Source organism: Molothrus aeneus, chromosome 9, assembly GCF_037042795.1.
Source record: "Molothrus aeneus isolate 106 chromosome 9, BPBGC_Maene_1.0, whole genome shotgun sequence".
NCBI classification, from domain to species: Eukaryota; Metazoa; Chordata; class Aves; order Passeriformes; family Icteridae; genus Molothrus; species Molothrus aeneus.
The window spans coordinates 17,414,637-17,424,885 of record NC_089654.1 but is presented as its reverse complement, the minus strand read 5'-3'; the positions used below and the strand labels follow the sequence as shown (position 1 = coordinate 17,424,885).

Sequence of the window (10,249 nt, the reverse complement as noted above, 5' to 3'; positions counted from 1 at the left end):
GTGTGCCTTAGAATAATATGAATTCTGATGTAGACTCTGGTTGAATGGATATTGTAATTTGTTCCATATGCATTTATTTTGCATTATGAGAGAGAACTGATTGCTTGCAGACAAGTATGTGTCAATCATGAAAATTAAAGGTAATGAAATATTCAACTTCTCCATTAGTCTTCTTCTCTTACCTACATGTTCCACGTCCATGGTACCAAGTCAGCATCAAAATGAGAATAAGTCAGTCTAAGACTGTAAATGCGTATGTCCCCCTGAATTATGACACAGGTTCTACTGCACGGTCTGTTTCCCACCTTCCTGCGGCAGAGTCCTGAGCTCCTGCGAGCACAGCTCCCTCTAGAGCTTGAGCATCACACAGAGCCACAGCCCCCGCCTGGGCAAAGGCCCTGGGGGACACCGCGATCGCCACGCACAGCCCAGGAGCCCGAGCCTCAGCAAAGGCTGAGATCCGGAATGCCTTCTGTCAGAAATTCCCTGCTCCTCTGAAACTGGAATACCTTTCCAATGTGACCTTACTGGAAAAGGGTTAAGAGCCCCTGGTTTATAGGAGAGGTGAGGTACTAAGCCCTGAACATCTGAAACTTACTTTCTGTCTGGTGTGACCGATGAGCCTTGACAGGGTCCGCTAGGCACGCTGTGAGGGGATAGAGGATGTGATCTAGCTGAGCAGTTGTGTCCAATGTCCTGTGTGCCGAGGGAAGGACTGACATATTTAGCCCTTCAGAATGTACGGGATCAAAGTTAATTAACCCAACATCGCTTCTGCATGACCAGCTGCCCCACAGAGCAGCCACTTCCGAGCTGGGGTGTCTCTCGACAGCCAGCTAAATATTTGCAGAGGATGAAGCTGGCTATCCAGTGGTGTCCAGTTTCACCAGAATTCCAAGAGGAGAAGGGAGGGGTGGTAACAAGGGCCTGATGACACCAAACAGGCAGAGGGACACGGACCGCAGGCATGTCCAGGTGTGCCCTCACGTCCAGCTCGGCCTGCGCCGGGGGATGCGGTGGCAGGGCTGCATCCCGCGGGACACGTCCGTCCCTCAGCGCCCCTCCCTCCCTCCCTTTCCTCGAAGATCCCGCGCTGTGTTTGCGCAACCCGGCGGTGCCCGAGCGCTTCCGCCGCGCTCCGTCCCCTCGCCCCCGCTGGGCGGCCCCGGGGCGCGGCCTAGGTCCCGCCTCTGCTCCATATATGCGGCGGCGGCCCGTCAGCCGCAGCTCCCTCACCGCGCCCAGGATGCTGCTGCGTGCCGCCGCCCCGCCACGGGCGCTGCTGCTCGGCGCGCTGCTGTGGCACCTGGCCGCCGGTGAGTGACGGCCCGCGGGACGGGACGGGACGGGATAGGGCGGGATGATATGGGTGGGATGGCGCCAGCGATCGGTCCCTCGGAGCCCCAGGACAGGGTGTCCCTGAGGGAGTCCGAGGAGAGCGGCCCCGCGCTGGCAGGCAGGGGACAGGGACGCTGGCCCTCCCTGCCCAGCGCTCCGCCGCCCGGCTGCCGGGGGCCGGGCGCCACTGCGGGCTCCTCGCTGGCCGCGGCCGTGCTGGGAGCGGGGACGGCCTCGGGGGTGGGCAGCTGTAGTGAAGTCGCAAGATTTCGTCCCGTTGTTCCCAGCTCCGAGCTTGTCGAGGGGTTTCCAGAGGTTACAGGGTTGCGAGGGGTTTTCCCATCCGGCTTCGTCCTGGGCATTTCCCCGAAGCAGCTGTGGCTGGCCAAAAATGTGCTTGAGTGGGACACGAGCTCATCCCGGGGTGGCCTCTCTCATATACTGTAGGTGTGTAGGGTAACCACTGATTTTTACAGAGACTATCTTTCCTAAATATGTAAATGGGAATCCAGGAGCTAACGCTTGCTGCAGATACAGCTAGGGATGATTTTGAACTATGCCTCATTTGTTCAGTGCTTCATTCACGAGAATGTTCAAGCTTTTGTACCTTCTGCAGAGCTCTTGGATCAAAAAGGAATTCTAAATTACCTCATCAGTTTCAGAGTTACAAGACAGAAAATAATTGTCTTCTCATTCTTCACTTCTACCAGGACACATTCCTTTAGTAAGATGAGCAGTCCTTTCCTAAGGGCAGGACTGAGCCTTTTCCCCCAAGAAAACGTTTCCAAGTTGCAATTAATGGCAACTGAACAATGACTGCAGGGAAACAGGAATTATATATTATATGACTGACGGCACTCTCTTCTGTATTTAAAGGCTCTGAAGACCCACCAACAGCAGTCAATATAACTTGGTCTTCAATCAATTTTAAAACTATACTACAGTGGCAACCAAAACCATCAGGCTACTTCTATACTGTAGAAATACATGGGTAAGTAGATAACACCATGATATGTTCATTAATGGCAATTGAAGAAAATGAAAAGAGAGCATGTTTGAATATTTCTGAAAGGGAATGTAACAGGAAAAGTGCTCAAATACTGGGATTTAGGAAAATTGCCTAATACTTCTTAGTGTCCAACTATAAAAATATCAGGTTTAGACTTTTGGTTCTGCCCACTTCGGAAATGGAGAGATGAGCTTTAGATCAGTATTTCAGTTCTGGGGTTCAGTGCTGCTCGAGAGAGCCAGCCAGGATACTTTGAAGGAGTTGATACTCAACCTGACATACCGCATATTAGACAGAACTTTACCTTTTTATGTCTTCCAAGGTGTCTGGACTTGTGTCTTCAGTCTTGGGAGGTATCTAATAAATGAGTCTGCATTTTATTCTAATCAGTGAATCACAGTAATTAATAATTTTGTCTTGCTGGGTAATACTAAAAATTACCTTTGTTCATTTACCTCTGTCAAGATTTCCTCTGATATTATGTTATGTTATGATATTATGTTATGTTATGATATTATTCCTCTGATACTGTGTTTTATGTAAGCTGTAAAATATTGTAGATATAAACATAGCCAGCTTATGTGAAGTGCCTAATACCTCTTTCAGAACTGCACAAAACTTTCCATGAAGTTCAGTAATAAATCTGTGCTGGTTTTAGCTCCCATTTTAATACACAGAGCATTATTAAACGTGCCCTATTAAATGTGCCCTAAAGGGAAAATGCATCATCAAACTTCCTACATATTAATGAAAAAGTGATACTGTAGTCTCTACTGTCTCTAAAAGTGGCGTATAAATGAGTGTTCTCTCATGACTAAAAAGTGAAATAGCAGTGTAATGGCTTAATGTTCTTTTTCATTCTTTAGGAGTGATTAGATTAATGGACTTAAAAGCACACACTTAGCAGAGCACATTTTATGATATTTTTGAATCTGGAGTTTCTTTCCAGACCTTTCAGGCTTGCAAAAACCTGAAATCTGTTTGCCTGAGATTCAGTATAGAATCAGGTGTAGTTCTGCAGCAGAGGCATCTCTTTTGGCTGAAGTTGCTATTATGGAGGACGTGGGATTAAATGTTTGCTTTCTTGTGTACGTATATTTACAAAATACATTTGTTTCATCAAAAAGGTCAAACTTCTATCCCTTTTCAGTGCATTTCTTGTGGCACTGTCCCTCACTGATCTGTGACAAAAGAAATCTGATGAAGTAAGAAGGGAGTTCAGCTGACTCTAAACAAGGAACTTGATCTACTTTGAGAAAAAAACACTTTGTTAATATTCAAACAGGCAGCACTCGCTCTTCCAGTTGAGATCACACAATTTTTGCTCTCCTTAATTCACCAGCAAAAAGAGGGAAAAGAATTGAAGGATTAATATCTAATCTGGTTTTTTGTTCCTTCTTGTGAGGAACTAAAATGAGAAATTAACATTTTTCATAGTCTCATTGCTATCTTGCAAGTAAATGGACTTGCTTTCTATCATTTAAAAATCAAGACAAGTGCATGGTTCATGCTTTTTGTCAGTGTTTTTAAATTGCAATTCTGCATTGAAATTTGCTGCTACTGTCTGGTTCTTAGTGGCATTTGCATAAATGCAAAACCAAATGTGTCCTATAGCACATTTCTGTAATTAATATCAATCATACTCGATTTACTGAATTCTGCTTTGAATTGTGAAATACAGCTGTACAGGTAGTGACTTTTGATCTTTTCTCCTTTTAGCCTGCAAGGCTGTTCTATTGGATGAGGGAAATCTATACAGTTTGAGGGGAAAAATGTTTTTAATGTATCTAAATATGTAATACATATATGTCTGGTTCAAAAGTGTTGACATTTCCTTCTTGCTCTTTTCAGACAGACATCTGACGTGAAGAGAAAATGCATACAGATATCAGAAACAGAGTGTGATGTTACTGATGCGCTCAGGAATGTAAAGGAGACCTATACAGCACACATACTGTCTGTAAAGCCTGCGGAGATGGATAACTTTGAAGAGCCACCTTTTGAAGTCTCTGAAAAATTTACACCTTATAGCCAGAGTAAGTAGGATTGTCAATTAAATCTTACTATAAATTTATTTTCAAGATTACTTCTGTTGATTTAAACAAGATTTAGATTGAGCTTAAAGGTTTTTTTCTATAGATTCTTATGGTAACCCTGCTGATATCGGAAAAGAAGGTATTCAGGCATAAAGCTTTCCCTGTTGTAGGGGAGAGTGAAAGATTTTAGTTTGTTTCTCATTTGTTTCTCACTGCACTGAGTAGACCATTTAGTTAATATTATGTAGTAGGTGAGGATACTTGTTTAAATTTAGGCCTTCACTGGCTTTGTAAATTTGTAATAGATTTGAGAAGGGAAGGTAACGGAGGGTGGAAGGAAGAAGAGCGTGTCGTATATAAATGATGTCATTTTTTAAATTCTAAAAATCTTTGTTTAGCTGTTATTGGAAAACCAGAGATAAAGGATTATTCACAAAAAGGTTCCAAACTGAATGTCGTGTTCAAAGATCCGCTTACTCCATATACATTTCCTAACGGAAGCTTTATGAGTATTCAAGATATTTTCCAGCATGACCTGGAATACAAACTCTATTACTGGAAAGATCAAAGTTCTGGAAAGGTAAGGTCTAACTCTAGTTTTTGTTCTGTAATAATTGTTACATTCTATATAGTTACACAGTTTCTGTGCTACCTTCATAGTTGACACTTGGAATATTTTTTTCCTTTACAGAAAGATGTAACAACAAAAAGCCATAATTTTGAAATAAGCGTTGACAGTGGAAAGAACTATTGCTTCTATGTCCAGGGAATCATTCCCTCTCGCAGAGAAAATCGTTATGGCCTAGAAAGCAGGGTGCTCTGCACCAGTGTAGGAAGGAATATCTTAGATGGTAAGTATCAGATGAGGTTTGTCACTCAGTCTTTAATATTCTAACAAAAAACCCACATCTTTAAATTCTGGTGCCTGCAATGAAATAAACTATTTAACAGTTGGCACATGGAAATTCATGGGAAGACCTCACTTTAAGTATGACACCATCTTTAGTTAGTTGGAGCTGGTTTTAGGGTTTTGCCCAACTGTTTTGGTTAAAATGTCTGAATTGATGACTGGTGTCTGAGGTTCCAGATGTCATCACTAGCCTTCAGCTTCAGTTTTGTTTCCAGTTGTTTTCCTTGGATCCTTCCAATAGCAAGTGCCATAGGAAGTGCTTGAAGGATTAGCTCTAAAACATAGAAGTGCTGGAAACCTGCATATCCATTTACTTGTAGAATGAACTGACCTTTAGTTATACCAAAAGCAGATGATGAGAATAAGACTTTCTTTCCTGTTCTGAGGTCAGAGGTTGGCAGATAGACTTCTTTACTGGTAAATAAGTTAGCAAGTGTAGGTGAATCAGCCAGCCATTTCAGACTAGCCATTTGGATAACACTTTCTTCAATATACAGTCATCAATATTACTTAAATAATATCACATTGCTGTACTGTATCTTTCTTCTCCCAAAGTAAGAATATCTGCACTCTAGAAAAACTCTTCTAAAATGGCAAATGAACTCAAATTAGCTTTCTTATCCAGAGAATTTACCAAAAAAGTAATAAATTGCAATTTCATTAAAATTTAAATAGAAAAAACTTCTCTTGGTCTTTTCTAGATTGTAACCTTGAATAGATTTTCACTTGGACAGAAATAATGTACAGGCAGGGGGAATGGTTTGACTTTTTCTTGTGGTGTTAGCATGGTACTTTAGTGCACTAACTAAACTAGATTAAAACCTAGACTGAGCGAGATAGAATAAAACTTTACTTCAGTTGAACAAATTCATGTTAAAATCTATTCAGTTCACACTGACGTAGTGACTCCACTTCTGTGAGACTAACATATAGAAAGCATTTTTTCATTCAGTGGAATGAGTTCTAAGAGTTTGTAGCACTGTGACATTGTGGGTTCTGATAACTCAATCTTGGATATTTTTTTTCCTCTACAGAATATGGAACAGAAGTCTTTATCATCTTAGCAGTGATAGCAGTTGCAGTCATCACTCTCGCCATTGTCCTTCCCGTGGTTCTGTGTAAACGCAAGAAAGCAAAGAAAGCAAGAGCTGTGAGAGAAAAGGAGCTGCTTAATGGTGTCTAAGGAAAAAGTATTGCAGACACTAGTGGCAGAGCCAAAGCAGAAAAAACCCCAACAACAAAATTGGGTAATTGAGTGGAGCCTTTTAGGCTCTCTGAAACAGGAATTCTGAAGCCCAAACGTTATGTGGATTAAAAAATCCACTAGACAGTACAGACGAAAAATCCAGATATCAGGAAGCCCTGTGTTATTAGTGGCCAGAGGCTGGAAGAACATTCTGGTGATCTGTTACAATCATAGAATTATAGAATGTGCTGAGCTGGATGGGACCCATCAGGATCATCGAGTCCAAGTCCTGGCCCTGCATGGGACCATCCCCACAAGTCACACCCTGTGCCTGAGAGTGCTGTCTAACAGCTTCTTGACCTCTGCCAGGCTGCTGCTGTGACCACTGCCCTGGGGAGCCTGTTCCAGTGCCCAAACACCCTCTGGGTGAAAATCCTGTCCCTGATACTGAACCAAAACCTTCCCTGACTCAGCTTCATGCTGGACTTTTGAGTCCTGTCACTGGTCATGAGAGTGAAGAGATTGGCAGCTGCCCCTCTGCTTCCTTTGGCGAGGTTGCTGAACTGTGTCCCCTCAGTCTCTTTTTCTCCAGGCTGAACAGACCAAGTGACCTCAGCCACTCCTCACACAGCTTCCCTTCTGGAGCCTTCACCATCCTTTGGACCCTCTCTAACAGCTCGATGTCTTTTTTGTATTGTGGCACCCAGAACTGCCCCCAGCACTTGAGGTGAGGCCGCCCCAGCTCAGAGCAGAGCGGGACAGTCCCCTCCCTTGCCCGGCTGTGATGCTGTCCCTGATGTCCCCAGGACAGGGATGTCCCTCCTGGCTGCCAGGGCACTGCTGGCTCATGTTCAACTTTCCCTTGACCAGGTCCTCCAGGCCCCTTTCTGTGGCCCCTTTCTGCTGTCCAGCCTCTCATTCCCCAGCCTGTCTGTACACCAGGCTTGCCCCATGTCAGGTGCCAAGCCCAGCACTTTCCCTTGTAGAACTCCTTGTGGCTGGTGATTGCCTGTCTCTAAATTGCCAAGGTCTCTTTGTAGAAAGATTTTTCCTAGACTGTTCCCAAGCTCCTTCTATTGTCCTGTCAAACAGGATTCTGAACTAGAGGTACTTTTAACTTGATCAGTGTGGCCTTATTGAGCCAGAAGATTTACAGTACTTGTGAGGGGAAAAAACACTACTTTTGAAAAATAGGTGTCCTTTACCTAACTAAAAGGAATATTTTTCTGTTTCTATGAAACAAACCCTGTATTTATCTGCCTCTTAACAATATTAACTGGTGAAATAATCTGTTAGTTCAGATGCGACAAAACTGCTACTATTATTTTTGCACTTCCTGGATAAAATTAACTTGGTCTGTTTATCTTTGGATGCAGACAAAGGTAAACAAACTGAAACTACTGCACTGGCAACTTGTACGAAACACTATTGAAGCTGGTACTTGCTATTTATCTGGAAAGTATATCCAGTTACACCTAGAGTTATATAGGCAGGGGAGTCTGATAGTTCCAACTAAGTGTTAGAACAAATACTTTGCAGGCTTTGAGTCAATAGTAACTCATTTCAGCAAGCACAGAATAGGTAGCAGTATTTACTGCATTTTGAACATCATTTTTAATTAACAGTTGAAGAATGGTTTCTGTGGTGTAGATTCAAATCATCTTGGTGATGGGATTTGGAGATACCTGTTGCTTTGACTTTTAGTATTTATTTTATAAATGAGAATCTAATTTTTATACTGGTGTTATCTGTATTTATGATGGTAATTTATACTTTTCTAGTGAAATAAAGGTGACTGGAAACATAAGTCTTCCTTTTCAAAACAATGTACAGTGTTCATTCCAGAACTAAATTAAATATACATTTAGGAAACTTATTTTGGGACAGCAGTGTAGGCAAGCTGCCACAATCTAACAAGTGTATAAAGCAGAATACCAGGGCACCTCCAAGGATAAAAGTAGGAGAAGCCACAGTTCACAAATTGGAGGTTTTGAAGAGTCCTGAGTCACATTTCTGCTGTCCACTTACATGAGAAATTAGTCAGGGTTTGCATTCACAGCTTCTCCTTCCATTTCCACAGTGCTGCCTGTACTTGTGCTACTGATGTTCATTCAAGGCATTATGGGCCTGCCCCAGAGATGAGAACTGCTAATGATGGCTGTCAGCATACACAAACACAAAAACTCAAGATAATAGAAAAAATCACCTTGTAGTTGGAACTAACTGGTTGTGGATCTCAACACTTTATACATGCCTTAAAAGAAGATATCCACTGTATTCATGAGAAGGAATACCTTACAAAATTAATATCCCAATCAAACAATTTGTACAGAATTTTATTTTTATTTTTCATCCCTGCTGTACTATAGCTACCATCTGTGTATGGGTTAAAACTCCTGGGAATGTGTAAGTGTGGTTTATGGGGGTTTTCTTGGGTCTTTAATTCCTCTTTTTACAGAGGGAAGAAAAACACCAGAATTTCCCCCCCCAAAACCCTGTTTACTTCGTGATGAGCAATAAATGCTTAATGCATTTTCTGCTGGTGCATAAGCCTTGTATGGAGAAGGAATCTTACAACAGCAATCAAAAACATGAGAGCTCGTGGGAGTCAATTTAAAAACATTCCAAAGTTGTCATTATTACTTCCCTTCCCCAAGGCACTCTGCTTCCTCAGCTTCATTCAGTGCCAGACTCACAAAAGGGAAGAGCTAATAGGAAAAGGAAAGCCTGCAATTACAGCATAGTATTTATTAAATTAGACCATGCAGTTGCTTGTCATAAACGACACAGTGTGCTATAAATCATTCTTCATTACTTAAAGAGATACTGGGTTTGTTCTGAATATGGGGGGAGGGAAGGAGGGGAGAAGAGACACCCACAGAAATGCAAACAAGTGCCTTAAATGGTGAAAGAGAGACCCCTGACTGTACAAGTTCTGGAAGTCTGAAGCACTTCTGTTTCCTAGCTGCAGTATGTTATCATCCAACAATGCTGAGTAACCAGTGTCACGGGGCTCACAGATCCTATTTCAAAGAGGGTGGTTTCTGTTTGTGGAGACAGTTGAGAAAGGGGCTTCTTAATTGCAAACTTCTGTAAGTTCTATTTCTTGGGCTGAACCCACGCAAAATGTTTTAGGCAGAGACTTTCTCAGAGTATTGGGTTGGGCAGAAGTTGTTATACCAATAAAGGTGTTGTCACTAGGAAGAAAGACTAGGCCCACACATGTGGCCACTTCAACACTGTATGGATTTAAGATGAAGGCAGACACACAGGGAATGGATATGAGAAAGGGAAGGCTTTTCCTATGCACCTAAGCTCCCTGGCTCCTCTTATAAGCAGGTTTCTGTAAGCAAGCATGTTTTTATTGATGCTCCCTATTCCCCTGTTCCACTTAGCTCCATCATCTGAAAAAGGTATCCAACTATTTCAAGTGGATGAATACATTTACATAGCTCCCTCACACAGTATTTGTGTCCTCTCCTTGTACAAGTGATTGTGTAACACTGCACACTTTAACAAGCCTGCTTTAAAACCACATTCTTCTTCACACAGGCAAATAAAGGCTGATGCTGTTCTGCTACTTTTCTGTCAGTCCTAACAGCAACACAGACAATAAAACTACTGCCATTACTTAAAATGAACAGCTGTGGAGAACTTCATAAGTGTATGATGGATATGGCAGCAAACAGCTTAGCTATTTCTAGCAGACTCAGCTTTCCAGTGTGAGAAGGCTGCTGCTGAGAGGCATGTAATGATAAGAACGTGATTAT

General features: G+C 42.5%; 1 protein-coding gene across 1 annotated transcript; it reads left to right on the top strand.

The window, feature by feature from the left end:
- Window positions 1–1,231: 1,231 nt before the first annotated feature.
- F3 (coagulation factor III, tissue factor) lies at window positions 1,232–8,286 on the top strand. The gene is made up of 6 exons (XM_066555975.1): window positions 1,232–1,316; window positions 2,215–2,329; window positions 4,199–4,383; window positions 4,782–4,963; window positions 5,075–5,234; window positions 6,328–8,286. The coding sequence occupies exons 1-6, from the start codon at window positions 1,247–1,249 to the stop codon at window positions 6,474–6,476; spliced, it is 861 nt and encodes a 286-aa protein (XP_066412072.1). The 5' UTR covers window positions 1,232–1,246; the 3' UTR covers window positions 6,477–8,286.
- Window positions 8,287–10,249: the final 1,963 nt, after the last annotated feature.

Excerpts from the sequence above, each read along its gene's own strand:
- F3 (XM_066555975.1), top strand. The coding sequence starts at position 1,247 with ATGCTGCTGCGTGCCGCCGCCCCGCCACGGGCGCTGCTGCTCGGCGCG. Across the intron at positions 2,330-4,198 it reads TATACTGTAGAAATACATGG|ACAGACATCTGACGTGAAGA; the intron begins GTAAGTAGATAA and ends TGCTCTTTTCAG. Across the intron at positions 4,964-5,074 it reads AAGATCAAAGTTCTGGAAAG|AAAGATGTAACAACAAAAAG; the intron begins GTAAGGTCTAAC and ends TTTCCTTTACAG.